General features: G+C 39.1%; 2 protein-coding genes across 2 annotated transcripts in view; one reads left to right on the top strand and one right to left on the bottom strand.

The window, feature by feature from the left end:
• The window catches only part of CCDC178 (coiled-coil domain containing 178), a 298,022-nt gene that overhangs the window by 247,998 nt on the left and 33,769 nt on the right, over positions 1-16,255 (bottom strand). The window contains exons 13-14 of the mRNA XM_042463191.1: positions 14,738-14,899; positions 9,875-9,988 (exon numbers count right to left, since the gene is read on the bottom strand). Coding sequence (XP_042319125.1) covers positions 9,875-9,988; positions 14,738-14,899 — 276 coding nt within the window. The remainder of the gene's footprint in view (positions 1-9,874; positions 9,989-14,737; positions 14,900-16,255) is intronic.
• The window catches only part of SPIDR (scaffold protein involved in DNA repair), a 1,328,422-nt gene that overhangs the window by 13,755 nt on the left and 1,298,412 nt on the right, over positions 1-16,255 (top strand). The window lies entirely within an intron of this gene.

A 16,255-nucleotide genomic window follows, 5' to 3' on the forward strand; every position in this document is an offset into this window, starting at 1 on the left:
TTACTAGCGATAGAAGGGAGGGGTTACGATATGGCTGGCATGCCTATTTAGCTTATGGAAAAGACAAATTAACAAAATATTTAACAACCACTGTATAGGAAAGCTATACTGGACGTTTGGAAAAGATACAAAAAGAGATTTATGCCAAAATTGTCAAATTGGGTCTCGCCACAGAGGCTTTTCAGAGAAGAGAGATGATCCAGGAAGAGAATTGGTTGACATATAAAGATTTATTAAAGTGGCAAAGGGAAGAGGTTAGTTAAAATCGCAAGATGATTAATTGGAGAAGGACATGTAATCAACTGGTTTCCATATAGACAAATTAGGGAAATGGAGGGAGGATAAAAAGACAATTGGATTCCTTAAAAAGGAAAATGAACATTTAGTTTTTAAAATAATTACCTCATATACGAAGGGAACAATTGGAAATTGTGTAAATTATTGCTACAGAGAAATGGAAACTGAAGTGGTTAAAGACACAATGATATATGGCAAGAAATATAGGTCACAATATAAGTTGGACAAATGGGAGAAACATGGCGCAACACCTCTAAATTTCGGCCTCGCAGAGGATGAAAGAAAACCTTTACAAAATGTATTTCCGATGGTATTTGACACCAGACAGAATTTCAAAATCTACAAGAACAGCTCCCGATATGTTGGAAGTGTAAAAGGAGGAGGGCACCTTTTTCCATTGCTGGTGGTCGTGCAAAGTGATTCAGAATATTGGGATATGGTGAACAGGACATTATCAGATACTAGACATACTATACAAAAATCACCAGAAATGTACCTATTGAACATGTTTAACGAGGTTATCGAGAAGAAATTGGGAAAATTGTATTATGCAATCACTTTGCAAGAATTCCCTAGCTAAAAAGTGGAAGACAGATGAACCCTGACAAAAAAGATGGTTGTTATGTTTGTACGAAGCTATGGTGGATAAATTAACTTGTATATTGAGGGGAGGAGAATTAAGTGAAGTTAATCAACATGGGAAAAAGTATTATAATATCTAGAAAAATCCTGGGTATACGATAGAGTATTTGATGTGTATAATATTTATTACTTTCCTTTCCTATAATTATGCCTTAATAGACACAGGTAACTGGTATTTTTGAAGAGACAATGGATCTAAATAGGTTTGGAAATGTAATGTTAAGACTACGCAATTCCCATATTTTAATATTTTGATATTGATTTTGGAAACGGTAAACAGAGGTGTAAGATAAAGGAAAGCCACAGATAAGAACTGAAAATAAATACCAGTATTTAGAGGAGGGAAGTCGAGTGAATGAGGAAGAAAAAAGGTCGTAAGTGTTTGAAGAAGGTGAGAGTATGTGAAGAGGAAGGGGAGAAAGTAATTAGATTAGGATAGATTAGAGAAGAAAGCAATTAGATGTGAACAGAAGTGAGTAGAAGAAGAAAAAGAAGGATAAGGAAGTAGGGATTCAAAGTAGTTAGAAGGACCTGGATTGTGAAGATAGAAGGTTTTCCAGAAAGATAGGAGGATTGTGAAGAAGAAGGATAGGGGAGGGGATGAAGGGGTTTTATTGAAAATATGTATGTATGTATGTTGTAATCTGTTGTTTGTGTATTTGTATGAATGTAAGGCATCCATAAAATTTTAAAAAATTTAAAAAAAAGAAAAAAAAGAAATCGAAGCGAAAATCAAAAGTTAGCCTAATCTAAATAGGTATGCGTTCACGTTTGAGGAGAAGGTTGGATTCAGAGTACTGTATATGCAGAGTTCCTTGCAGAGAAGAGTATGAAAGATTGCATCTTTATCTCATTAGATGTGCTAGGAAAGGCCAGACTAAGTGTAAAGACTGATATATTTATGGGAATTATGACACTAATTATAACAGGCCCTTTAGTAGAAGATTACCATTGTTTTGTCCAGTGGGCAAAAGGGGCAATTTCATATCAGTAATCAAAAAGCTAATCAGACAATTATCTAGAGGCTAGAACACCCTATTGTACAATTCTATATATTTTATACAACAGCAGGTTGATTCCACCAGCCATTTTTTGTGTAAGAGCTTCTCAATACTTATTCAGAAACAAAAGCCAGGATCTATGCCTGTCCAGGTTCCACACTGGGGTTCTGAAATTTGAGGTGCTCTAGATGACAATGTTCAGCTACTATGTCAAGGTACTATAGACAAAGGCACAAAACAGTGCGAAGTGCATAGTCGAACAATCTTCCAGGGGAACTTTGTGTAGACTGGTGAAAGCTATCACCCATGGATGATTTACATAAATTTATCCTAGATGTTGAGAAATCAAAATAGTAAGAGTTCTGTACCTAGGACAAACATTAATCATACTGCAGTCAAGAAAGAAAAACTGGGAATGAGAAGAGCAGCTATGGAAGAACTAGGCAACATCTAAAAGAGTAAAGATATAAAACTGGATCACTAAGGGGATAACACCCTACGCCTGACCAGACAGCAGGCGTGGCATAGTTACTTACATACTGAAAGGAGCGCCGAAAAGTGCTGTTGCCAGGAGAAAACCTTTTTGTTAGCTCAAAAGGAACAACATTTTGCTGCCTCTTTTTGAGCTGGCAAACAGCCGGATGGGGCCACAGCATGCAGTTGCCGCGCCCTGATCCAGTGCTGAAAATGGAGGTGGACACCGCTCTATTGGGACCGTCTGTTTTTTCCTAAGTTAGGATCACTCAAGCCATTGTATTGCCCTCACTATGTATGGATAGAGAGCTGAACAGTGCACTCTCTATTCTGATTAATGTTTGATCTAGGTACAGGAACCTTTAATATTTGATTCCTCATATATTAATAGTGGTCCGAAGAAGAGTACTGAGGATGACAAAAGGCTATCAAATGGGTCCTAGAACGATCAATCCAACTATCCCAGGGAGTCAAGATGACTAAGTTGAGGCAACTTCATGAGAAGGCATCACCAGGGGTGTCACATGGGGTGTGGGTGCAGACTGGTTTAATTATGTTCATCAATGAATAAAAATGTATACCTCCAAATATCCCATAATAAAACTGTTCTTAGAAGTGTATTTGAAACCTTTAGTGCAACTGAATAATGTCGCTTCTTGTAGACACACACAGATACATCAAAGTTACTATTATTAAATATGTTTTATGAATAGGCAACCAGAAATCTGCAATAATCAAAAAAATCTTTGCTTAAGCATCTGAACATTGTTTAACACCGTCTCCTCGCCAGGTACGTTCTGGTGTGGCCTTCTGAGGAATGAGCAGCAAGGCAAGAATGTGGAGACTGCAGCCCCTCCACCCTACTGCCACTTGTCTCTTCAGGTGCTGTGGTGCCCTGAAGAAATGAGTGGTGGTGGCAACAAGATGTGGAGCCTCAGTCCTCCACCACCCTATCACCATGCTTCTCTTTGGGATACCTCTCATCCCCTGAGGAAACGAGCAGCAGTGAGAAGTGGAGGTCTTGTCCCCCCCCACCTTGCCACTGTGCACCTTGTGTTTCCCATGGCCCCTGAGGGAAGAAGTGGCAGTGATGGAGGGAACATGAAGGCCTTAGTCTTCCAGTACCTTGCCACGTCGCTGCACATCAAGGAAATGAGCAGCAAGGGCAGAACATGAAAGATTCAGCCCTCCATCCCCTGGCACTGCTGCTCACCTTATCAGGACACCACAGCTGCCTGAGGAATGAGTGGCACCAGTTTCCAGGAACAGAAACCGGGGGGGGGGGGTGGAATGATCTGCACCGTGGTAAAACATGCCTGTTAGCCACTTGAATGTGGAATGGTGGAAGACACTAGAAGAGAGGAAGACCATATTTAGATGGTTAGACTCAAGCAAGGAGGTCATAGACCTGCACCTCAAGACCCCAGCAGAGAGGTTGAGGATAGGAGTATGGAGATGTATCATACACAGTGTCACCATAAGGTGAAGTTGACTCTAAGGCAGTTAAGAACAACATTCAAATTTTGCGCTACACAGTTAACACTATACATAGCAGCATGGAAGAGTCGATATTTTAATATGTTTGATATTGATTTTGGAAACTGTAAACAGAGGTGTAAAGGAAAGCCACAGATAAGAACTGAAAATAAATACCAGTATTTAAGAGGGAGGGAAGTCGAGTGAATGAGGAAGAAAGAAAGGTCGTAAGTATGTTGAAGAAGGTGAGAGTATGTGAAGGAGGAAGAGGAGAAAGTAATTAGATTAGGATAGATTAGAGAAGAAAGCAATTAGATGTGAACAGAAGTGAGTAGAAGGATAAAGAAGGATAAGGAAGTAGGGATTCAAAGTAGTTAGAAGGACCTGGATTGTGAAGATAGAAGGTTTTCCAGAAAGATAGGAGGATTGTGAAGAAGAAGGATAGGGGGAATGGGATGAAGGGGTTTTATTGAAAATATGTATGTATGTATGTTGTATATCTGTTGTTTGTGTATTTGTATGAATGTATAGCATCAATAAAATTTAAAAAAAATTAAAAAAAAGAAAAAAAAAGAAATCGAAGCGAAAATCAATAAAGTTAGCCTAATCTAAATAGGTATGCGTTCACTGTTTGAGGAGAAGGTTGGATTTCAGAGTATATGCAGAGTTCCTTGCAGAGAAGTTAGTATGAAAGATTGCATCTTTGATCTCATTAGATGTTGCTAGGAAAGGCCAGACTAAGTGTAAAGACTGATATATTTATGGGAATATGACACTAATTATAACAGGCCCTTTTAGTAGAAGATTACCATTGTTTTGTCCAGTGGGCAAAAGGGACAATTTCATATCAGTAATCTAAAAAGCTAATCAGACAATTATCTAGAGGCTAGAACACCCTATTGTACAATTCTATAATATTTTATACAACAGCAGGTTGATTCCACCAGGCTACATTTTTGTGTAAGAGCTTCTCAATACTTATTCAGAAACAAAAGCCAGGATCTATGCCTGTCCAGGTTCCACACTGGGGTTCTGAAATTTGAGGTGCTCTAGATGACAATTTTCAGCTACTATGTCAAGGTACTATATGACAAAAATGGCACAAAACAGTGCGAAGTGCATAGTCTGAACAATCTTCCAGGGGAACTTTGTGTAGACTGGTGAAAGCTTATCCACCATGGATGATTTACATAAATTTATCCTAGATGTTGAGGAAATCAAAATAGTAAGAGTTTCTGTACCTAGGATCAAACATTAATCATACTGCAGTCAAGAAAGAAAAAGACTGGGAATGAGAAGAGCAGCTATGGAAGAACTAGGCAACATCTTAAAAGAGTAAAGATATAAAACTGAACACTAAGGGGATAACAGACCGGTTTAAAGCGCTGGCATGGGAACAGTATAGGGGTGTGGCATTTGGATGATGCATGCCCCCATCACGCCACCTACCTGACCAGACAGCAGGCGTGGCATATGTACTTTACAAACTGAAAGGAGCGCCGAAAAGTGCTGTTGCCAAAAGAAAACCTTTTTGTTAGCTCTAAAAGGAACAACATTTTGCTGCCTCTTTTTGAGCTGGCAAACAGCCGGATTGGGGCCACAGCATGCAGTTGCCGCAGCCCTGATCCAGTGCTGAAAATGGAGGTGAGACACCGCTCTATTGGGACCGTCTGTTTTGTCCCTAAGTTAGGATCACTCAAGCCATTGTATTGCCCTCACTATGTATGGATATGAGAGCTGAACAGTGCACTCTCTATTCTGATTAATGTTTGATTCTAGGTACAGGAACTCTTTTAATATTTTATTTCCTCATATATTAATATGTGGTCCTAGAGAAGAGTACTGAGGATGACAAAGGCTATCAAATGGGTCCTAGAACAGATCAATCCTGAACTATCCCAGGGAGTCAAGATGACTAAGTTGAGGCAACTTCATGAGAAGGCATCACCAGGGGTGTCACTATGGGGTGTGGGGTGCAGACTGTTTTAATTATGTTCATCAATGAATAAAAATGTATACCTCCAAATACCCCATAATAAAACTGTTCTTAGAAGTGTATTTGAAACCTTTAGTGCAACTGGAATAATGTCACTTCTGTAGACACACACAGATACATCAAAGTTACTATTATTAAATATGTTTTATGAATAGGCAACCAGAAATCTGCAATAATCAAAAAAATCTTTGCTTAAGCATCTGAACATTGTTTAACACCGTCTCCTCGCCAGGTACGTTCTGGTGTGGCCTTCTGAGGAAATGAGCAGCAATGGCAAGAATGTGGAGACTGCAGCCCTCCACCCTACTGCCACTTGTCTCTTCAGGTGCTGTGGTGCCCTGAAGAAATGAGTGGTGGTGGCAACAAGAATGTGGAGGCCTCAGTCCTCCACCACCCCTATCACCATACATCTCTTTGGGATACCTCATCCCCCTGAGGAAACGAGCAGCAGTGAGAATGTGGAGGTCTTTGTCCTCCACCCACTTGTCACTGTGCACCTTTGTGTTCCCATGGCCCCCTGAGGGAAGAAGTGGCAGTGATGGAGGGAACATGAAGGCCTTAGTCTTCCAGTACCTTGCCACTGTCGCTGCACATCAAGGAAATGAGCAGCAAGGGCAGGAACATGGAAGATTCAGCCCTCCATCCCCTGGCACTGCTGCTCACCTTATCAGGACACCACAGCTGCCTGAGGAATGAGTGGCACCAGTTTCAGGAACAGAAACCGGGGGGGGGGGGGGGGAATGATCTGCACCAGTTGTAAAACATGCCTGTTATGCCACTTGAATGTTAGGAATGGTGGAAGATACTAGAAAGAGAGGAAGACCATATATTAGATGGTTAGACTCAAGCAAGGAGGTCATAGACCTGCACCTGCAAGACCCCCAGCAGAGAGGTTGAGGATAGGAGTATTTGGAGATGTATCATACACAGTGTCACCATAAGGTGAAGTTGACTCTAAGGCAGTTAAGAACAACATTCAAATTTGCGCTACACAGTTAACACTATACATAGCAGCATGGAAGAAGGTCCATAAGCCATAAATCATGAGAAATGAAGGAGAAGAGGCCTTGTTATTTGGTATAAACCTATATTCTGGTGTCGCCTGTCATTTTGCCATTTTGTTTTGTTGTGTTATGTTTTAACTGGACAACACAAGATTCATATTGGCCATGGAGGAGCAGCTACTCGAAACACATCAGGCTTCTTTAGAAATGAAGAACTGAATAAGACTTTGGCCCAACTTTTTTCTTTTCTGCTGTTATTTGTAGTGTGGTGCATGGAGTGAAAATGTGAATAATTGATTATTTTAATGTTTTATTATATTTGTTATAAACTGTTGTTGTTGCTGCTGCTGCTGCTGTGTGCGCCTTCAAGTCATTTTGACTTATGGAGACCCTAAAGCAAACCTATCAAGGGGTTTTATGGGGCTGAGAGTGTGTGATTCAGGGGCTTTACAAATGGCCTCTAAGGGGCGGCAGGATGCCACCCCTTTCCTTGCCGGATTGGGGACTGAGCAACTACATGCCACGCCCTCCAACCCGGCAGGTCTGCAGAAAAAAGTGGCTTCTTTTTTTGCTGCAGAAAGGACACCACATCTGTCAGTGTCACAGCTTTTCAGTGTTCCTTTGGCACAGTGCGTGTACATACTGCACCAATGGAGCACTGTGGCACCTCCTACCATGTAATGGGGCACATGGCATCACGCCAGCATGGGGGCAAAGTTGGGGCATGTGGCATGTGGTGACCATGCCCCCACTCTGCCCCGATGCCACGTTTATCACCACTCTGTTTAGAGTCTCAATCAACATTACCTAGTGGGGTTCCATGGCTGAGTGGGAAATTTAACCCTGGTCTCCATGGGTCATAATCCAATGCTCATGCCACTACATGATGCTGGCTGTTTACAAACCTTTACACACATACATACACACAGAGAGAGAGTTTATATTTTTATCCTAACTCTTTTGGTTTATCTTTTGTTATTTTAATGAGGTAGGTTTTATCATTTACTTTTGTCCTAGAGTCAGCACAGAAAGCAACATTTCTACTCAGAACGATAATTTCTGTTTTCTGTACAGAAAGCTTGTTTTCTACACAGAAATGTCATTTTCTGCACAGAAACTGCTGTTTTTTGTGCACAGCATCCCACATGCACTTTTCTTACAGTACAGATCCTGAAAGATGAACATTTTTGCCCATCTAAGATTCTCCTCATCAGGGATTCTCAATACTCTAGATAATTGTTTTTAGATCATTTTTTGAATATTTTATAATAACCTTTCCATCATTATTGGCACATGTCGTAGAACTCTAAAAAAAATTGGGTTTATGACTGCATGGAAAGTAGGGGTGGAAAGAATATTAAAAAATATTTGAGAAAAATCAAAAAAACATGTTTTGAGTGTTAAGGAACCCTGATGAGAAGAATCCTGGCCTGACAAGAATCTTTTCAGTTTGGGGTTTCTTATGCACAAAATTTGCATGTGGTTGGTTTGCACAAGAAACAGCATTTTCTGCATAGAATTCTGCATAGAAAATAATATTTCAACACAGATATATTAATTCCTGCACAGAAAAATGCAGCAATTGGTTATTTATTCTGTGTAAAATGTACACATGGCTGATTTGCATAGAAAACTGAATTTTTTGCGCAGAAAACAGCATCTTCTGTGCAGAAATTAATTTTCTGTGTCTTTAAATATTATCGGCCACACAGAAAATGCTGTATTTTGTACAGAACAACCTTGTGTGTATTTGCATAGAATAATTCCTGAAGTGCAAATAGCCTTCAAAAACTGTGTGGTTTTTAACGACTTTCTTGCAGCAGGAAGAAATTTGCTAAAATTACTCACCACTACCTTCAAGAAGAAGAGTAACAAATAATTATATTCCTAATAGAGAAGTATCTTCTACTGGGTACGTTGTTCTCTTCAGAGCCTACCTCCACATAAAGACAGCATTGACACTGGGCAAATAACCTGCACCTTTTCTTCATATTCAGGTCTCACAGTCTCTAACATGTAGACAGGATTGTACTACCTTAACATTTCTTCAAATGAATTAATAAAAATGTGCAGGAATGCAAGGTAATTTTGTCATCTTATTCCACTGCCATGTTGTTACTCACTTTTGCAGTGCATCAAATGCAGATTTGTTTATCTTTTCCTGTACATAATGCAGGCTGGGATGAGATATTGTATTTTATTAATATTATCTGGGCGAAACCTAGAATAAGCATGCAGCTTCCTGATGTTTAATATGCCTTTAAATGGGATTACATCAGGAGAATTTTCTGAGGATTGTAGATATGGCATAATATTATAAACTTCTTTTGGTTAAATGAAAAATGTCTATTTACCTGTTTAACTATATGATCCCAATAATTTCCTAGTAGTTTTCTCTATAAATACTAATGGAGAAATCTGGAGAAATTAAAAGACAGTACAATCCTGACTACATGTTAGTAGACAGTATATAGTAATGAAAGTAAGATACTTCTTGACAAAGGCATATCATTATAAGCTCATTTATACAAATATAATGTTCAACAATAAAAGAAGAATAATTCCTTTGCTAACATAGGCAAGCTGGTAACTACTATAGTAAACACATGCCATAATTTACAAAAAGATGCCATCTGCTGTGCAAAGGTGCAATCAGCAGGCTATTTCTATCATGGTCTAGCCCTTTTTATATCTTACATTGATTTTCATACCCCTTTCCCCAAAACCTCTCAAAGTATGATGAAACAGTGTGGCAAATATAAAAACGCAGGGCTTATCAATAACCCAGATATCATTTTGGTTTTGTATTTTACCTGTCTCAGGCCTATGCACTTGACACATTAGTTCAAGCAAGAAACTAAAAGGACTATGTTTAGAACATCTATAGCAACTGAGTTATAAAGACAAGCTAATACTGTATTTCAAAACCAAATAAGTATCATATAATGTAAATGACATCTACCAGTCTGAATTAACAAATTCACCTGTATATAATTTAATAGGTTTTGAAAACACTTCTTCTGGTCCTCTAGTTCTTCTTTAATTTTCTTCTCCTTTTCATCAAGTTCTTTAATCTTTTGCTTCAAACTGGCAATTTCCTGAAACATATAGACAAAGGCAAAAAGATGATTTCATTCCATGAAAAATAATTTACTGTTAAATGTTTAAATGTTGAGACATATGCAGTAATTATACATTCTTTACCCATGGCATTCCATTTAAGTCCATTTGTAACATATTTTTGTAAAAGATACATATAGAATTATGTAATACATGACAGGACACTTCTAAATAGAGACAAGTTTTAGTGATCCTTATAGTGCAGACAATGCAAACTTTCCCAAAATTACTTCCAGACCATTGCTTTATTCAGTACTAGCAGAAGGATTTGGGGTGTTCTTGAGAAGATGCTACCTGTGAGTGACCCTCCTTTTTTAAGGATCATTACTACTACTACTACTACTACTACTTCACTGTCAGCACTGGTCAATCACTTCCTGTTTCCATCTAGCACACTCTGTACAGATGACCAAAGGGACAGTGCAAGGTTGTGGAGAGGGCTGCTTCATCTCTTCATTATTGCTACTGCTCACATATTCAGAACTGGCAGGTGAACAGGCAGCAACAGTAGGGAAGAGGAGTTTACTAACGTCATTAACAATCCCATGAACTATAATTGATATTCCCCTTTTAAAGTTCAGAAACCAAGCTAAAAGAACATATTAGGATCAACTAGTAAATCCATTGGGGACTTCATTTCTCCTAGATTATAGGTCATATTAGCTACATCAGTATCATCAATTGTCAGGATCCAGATATGGTGCACCCCTGTCATACGCGGGATCATTATATGCTGCTTTCAGCATATGCTGGAAGAAGCATCGCCATGTGCCAGAAGAAACAATGGCATGTGCGCCCATGGCACTCATGCGCCACTGCGCCACCACAAGCACAAGCCCCATTACTTGTAATAGGGCTCAAGCATATGCACAATTTATTTTACACAGGTGTGGGGGGGTCCGGAACGGATCCCCCACATAAAAGAAGGGCTCACTGTACATTTGGAATACATGGATGTACCCATGGAATGGATAACAGGTTTCTGGAACAATTGATGGATTTAACTTTGAAGTGACAAAACCTTGATTGTATTTGAAGCAACACTTTTATAGTTGGAGAAGAGGGGGATGAATACAGCCTGGGGTGAGAAGGCAATATGGTCTTTAACTGCTTTGCAATGGGACTCAATCAGTCCCTATTGCAAGAGGGTATTTGGAAAGCCTGGGGGAGGATCGAGGAATCAGCAAATACAATTTGACTTAATTCAGTGCTATCTGAGTCTTTCACCTGCCTTCAAGCCAGCATGCCTTTCCCATTTGAAATCTCCTAGTGTTTCAAAGGTCATCATGACCTCTTAAAAACATGCCTGATGCTAGATATCAAAATATGAAAATATGAAATCCCATATCCGGTGCATGGTTGTAGGGTATGCTAACAGAAGGAAAGAGGAAGATGGCATTATGGACAGATAGACTTGGTCAAAGAAATCATGGCCCTGAATCTGCAACACCTGAGTAAGCCTGTTGATGATAGGATGATTTGAAAGTCTCTTCTTCATAGGGTTACCGTAAGTCAAAATTAATTTGACAGCAGTTAGCAACAACAACAACTACACACACACACACACTCATTATCACTATCCCTGGATCCCACTCTACAGGATAATTATCAGCTAGTCTCCAATGTCAGGGATGATGGGAGTTGTAGCTCTTCACCTCTGGCTCTAACTCACCACCTTGTTATGCAGCGGAGCTGATCAGCTTTGATCAGTTGGTTAATGCTTTTCTCCAAAGCAGTAGAGTTTCAGAGAATAGGCTGAAGACCCTGACAAACTCTCCAAGCCTTCTCACTCTTCTTCCTGAGATGTCTTCAAACTTCTCCAGGATTTTGCTGGCTCTTGTATCTTCAGTCAAGACACCAGACAACTCAGTAGTCTTATATAAAAGATCTACTTTATTCTACTATATACAAATACTAATGCCCTCACAATCTCCAATATCTCCAAAACACTCCAACTACCCACAAAATACATTGGCAAACATTGCAATTATTATAGCCATTGTTAATCACCACCCACTTAGTCAGTTTCCACCCAGTGGGCATGTACACTCATTTTGATTGGTTCACATAGTTCAACCCATACTTAAGAATTTCATCATTTCACCTTGTACACTTTATGAATCTCAGGTGTTTCCAATTGTACATTCTATAATTCTGTCCTTGACATTCAAGACTTCTAAATTACATTAGCTTTTTCACCTGTGTAGCTTCTTAATTGCTCTTGCTTAGTCATTGTGACTTTCACATACATGTTTTATTTCTACTACTGTATGTCCCATGTTGCATTTTCCTTAACATCCAATACCTTGTTTTGTGACAAGATTCTGCAGTGTCTGGTGGCTCCCTAGCTACAGGAGTTTCTGTGTGAGATTGATTGACTGGATCATTTTGATCTAGCTTCACACCTGGTTGTGGGATGGAGGCAACTTTGGTTGCTTAGTGAATGACCTTCACTAGAAATTTGCAAGTTTGCTATTAGTTCTGCTGGATCTCTCAGCAGCATTTGATACCATCAACCATGGTATCTTTCTGGTCCATCTTAATGAGATGGAACTTGGAGGCACTGTTTTACAGTGGTTCTGTTCCTTCTTGAAGGGGTGGTGCTGGGGGATTCCTGCTTGACTGTTTGGCCACTGCCTGTTGGGTCCCAGGACTCTGTTTCATCCTCCATGCTGTTTAATATATACATGAAGCTGTTGGGAGAGGTTGTCTAGAGTTTTAGGGTCTGGTGTCACCAATATGCTGGTGACACCTAACTCTATTTCTCCTTTCCACCTCAATCCAAGGAAACTATTTCTCTTCTAAATTAGTACCTGTCAGCCGTGAAGACCTGGATGAGAGTGAACAAATTGGAACTTAATCCAGATAATGCAGCGATGCTCCTGGCCAATTGAAAGGCAGATAGGGAATAGGGATTCAGCCTGTGCTGGATGGGGTTACGCTTGACCAGAAGACACAGATCTTCTTGGCTGTATTTCTGGATTCCTGGATTCATCCCTAACCCTGAATGCTGATTCTTTTTGTTATTATTATTTTTTTGGTGGACAGGAGTGGATTTGCACACCTGAAACTAGTGAATCTGTTCCTTGAGACATCTGACTTGACTGCAGTGACACATGCCTAAATTACATCTTGATTACTCCACATGAAGCTGCCTTTGAAATGTGTTCAGAAACGTCAACTCTTCCAAAGAGTTGGAACCTGATTGCTAATGGGTGCTGGTTACAGGGAGTACACAGCCCCCCTTGTAGCAAAAGTTCTATAGGCTGCCATTCTGTTTCCAGGCACAATTTTTGACTCATAAAGCACAATGACAGCTCAAGCTCAGGTTATCTGAAGGGCCATATCTTCCCAGATGAGTCTGTTCAAGCTTTAAGATCTGCAGGTGAGGTATTTCTCTTTATCCCACTCCCTTCACCGGCACAGTTGATGGAAATGTGAGAGAAGGCATTCTCTGTGGTTGCTCTCACACTTTGGAACAGTTTCGTAAAGGAAGTTAACATGACTCTTTAGGAGGTAGGTTAAGAACTTTCTCTTCCAGTAAGTCTTTCAAAATATATTTTTAACAAAAGATTTTTTTATAGTGCTAGACTGTTTTTAATCTTTGTTTTAAAGTAAGATTTACATGGTTTTAATTCTGTTGTTATTTCATACTGCTTTAATCTTAATTTCATATGTTTTTAACCATACAGTGGGGCCTTTGTATCCCCTGGGGTTTGGTTCCAGCCCCCCCCATGGATATCAAAATCTGTGGATGCTCAAGTCCTATAAAATACAATGGCATAGTAAAATGGTGTCCCAGATATATACATATAAAATTTTCAAGTTGTGGATGATTTAATCCATGGATAAGGAATCCATGGATATGGAGTGCTGACAGTATGTGTTTTTATTGTAGTTTCTGCCTTTTCATAAGATGTCTTGAGTCCCAGCCTGGGAGAAGGATAGAATTTAAATAAAGTAATAGATAGATGGATCATTCATAAAGCAAGGTAAGTACAATCTAGACAAAGACAAGTAAGTTCTAGTGCAGAGTGGGATACAAATCCTGGATATAAAATAACAATAAATCATAAAAACAGCTCAGAAAATCACTTTTGGAGAATAGCGTTTCTCATATAATGAACTTTCTCTGTGTTGCCACTATATATATGAAAACTTGCACTCTAAAGGCTAATGAGTAACGTCTCTAATAAATTATGTCCACTGAATAGTTTTCCTGAACACTGTTTAGTAAATGTAAATTCTTAATCCTTCTAAAAGGATGTTTAGATGAACTTTCTTTTTAAGACTTTGAACCAAAATAAATGTACAGTTAAGGACAAAGATATATAATTCCTGCCACACCCCCAGCAAGCTTCCAAAAGACTAATGATGTGGTCTTTGTCACATCGTTGTACTAATTTTTTCTTGGGGAAGGGCGAACTACATTAGTCACTGCCATTAACATGTTATTTTGAAAATACTATTAGTTGTGTGGGTTTTGTGTTCTACAGAAGCCATTATCACTGAAGAAAATTATTAACTTGCATTTAATTTTACATTATTATATAAATTATTTTAAAGCTATAACTTCAATAATAATTTGATTTTAAATTATTCATACATTTTTCTTCTTACAAATGGCAATTTGATCCTCATTATTTTTTTAAAGAGGCCCATTAAAGTTTGACCATATTACAGGGGAACATGAAGGGGCAGCATAGTGTTGCCTAAGTCAAACGTACCTGAGAAAGATTTTTTTGCTTTTCTTTATTTTTTGTTAGAATTTCTGTCTGTTCAGCCACAAGACGGTCGAGTTCTGCTAATTTCTTCTGAATTTTTTCTTTTAGCTTGGCATGCTCCTTTTGACTTTTAGCTAGATCTGCCTTCAGTGCTTTAACCCTTTTCTGTTTATAATACAAATAAAATACACTGAGAGACTTGCAACTCAGAAAGAAATTAAAAAACATTATATACAGTAGTCTGTCCCACTTCAATCACAAATATATCTCTGAGGCAACCACTTTTGTTGGAGAAAAAGGCAAGTTCTCATACACCACCATTTCTAAGACTCTATAAATACTAGTACATTTCCACTGTAGCCCTTCATGTTTTGTTTTTCTAGACTATTATTTAGGGATTGTGCTTGCTGAAGAATTCAAATTATAAGTTGCTGAAGCTACATACAAACAGAAAGCTGCAAGAAAATTTAGGAGTTAGTCACACTTATGTTTTTTGCATGGAGAGATTCATATCTGTGAATTGATTCAAAATTAATTCACCATTCCCACAACGTTTTAAGGCAGCAAATCTCTCTGTGGCATTTAAATCCAGTTTGAAGTTCCAATTTGCCACTGTTCCAGATAAAAAAAGGAGGCACATCCATTTCCTGAATGGTGGCCAGGCGATCTGAATCGATCTGATAGCACATTCGCTCTATTGGAGATGTGGATCATTGCAGTTCTTTAAAAAAGAACTGCTAAGAGATACAGTGCCAAAAGCACTAGTTTAAATGGGCTTTTCGGTGCCCGCCTGCCCTGCAATCTGCACCAAATACCATCAGTGCAAGTCAGAATGACAGAGAAATAACCTGGTTTCCAAACTGGGTTATTATGTAGTGTGAATGAGCCCTTAGTGAAGGGCAAAGCAGAGCAAAGAAATTTTAAAGGAAAATTCCCATGATCCATAGCAGAAATCACCAGGGTGGGTTTTTTTAACAGAGATAATGGGTGTTGCAGTTCAGCCCACCATAATTTCTGGCAGAAAAGATACTTTCTGCTGCAAAGTGTTAAAAGAAGGAGGAGAGACTCAGCCTTTTTCCAGCCTTTGAAGGAACTGCCTCCACTATTGGCTCTCCCTCCCTGTCTTCAAGGATGATTTCTTCCACCACATTCCACTTTGGGACTGGATTGGTGTAGAAGGCAAGAGAGGGAACTGAATTCTCCCTTAGGGGGTATTGAGCATCTCAATGAAAACATCTAAGGGTTCAATTAATTTTCAAGGCGAGCACAAGACTGCTTGGTTGTTCATACTTACAATCATCCTAAGCTTATCCAAAAGAACCAAAAGCCATGGAGAAAGCCAAAAATATCAGATAAACCATGCTCCTTCCACATTGTATGAATAGACACAGTCTAACAAACAAACTAATGGAAGTATCAGCTCCAGCACACTGACTGAAATCTGACTAAACTAAATTGATAAAATTTACTTCATCTAATAATGTCTGTAGCTGAGCAACAGCTACATGACCCACCCCTTTT

The sequence above is a fragment of the Sceloporus undulatus genome, chromosome 4 (genome assembly GCF_019175285.1).
Source record: "Sceloporus undulatus isolate JIND9_A2432 ecotype Alabama chromosome 4, SceUnd_v1.1, whole genome shotgun sequence".
Lineage (NCBI taxonomy): Eukaryota > Metazoa > Chordata > Lepidosauria > Squamata > Phrynosomatidae > Sceloporus > Sceloporus undulatus.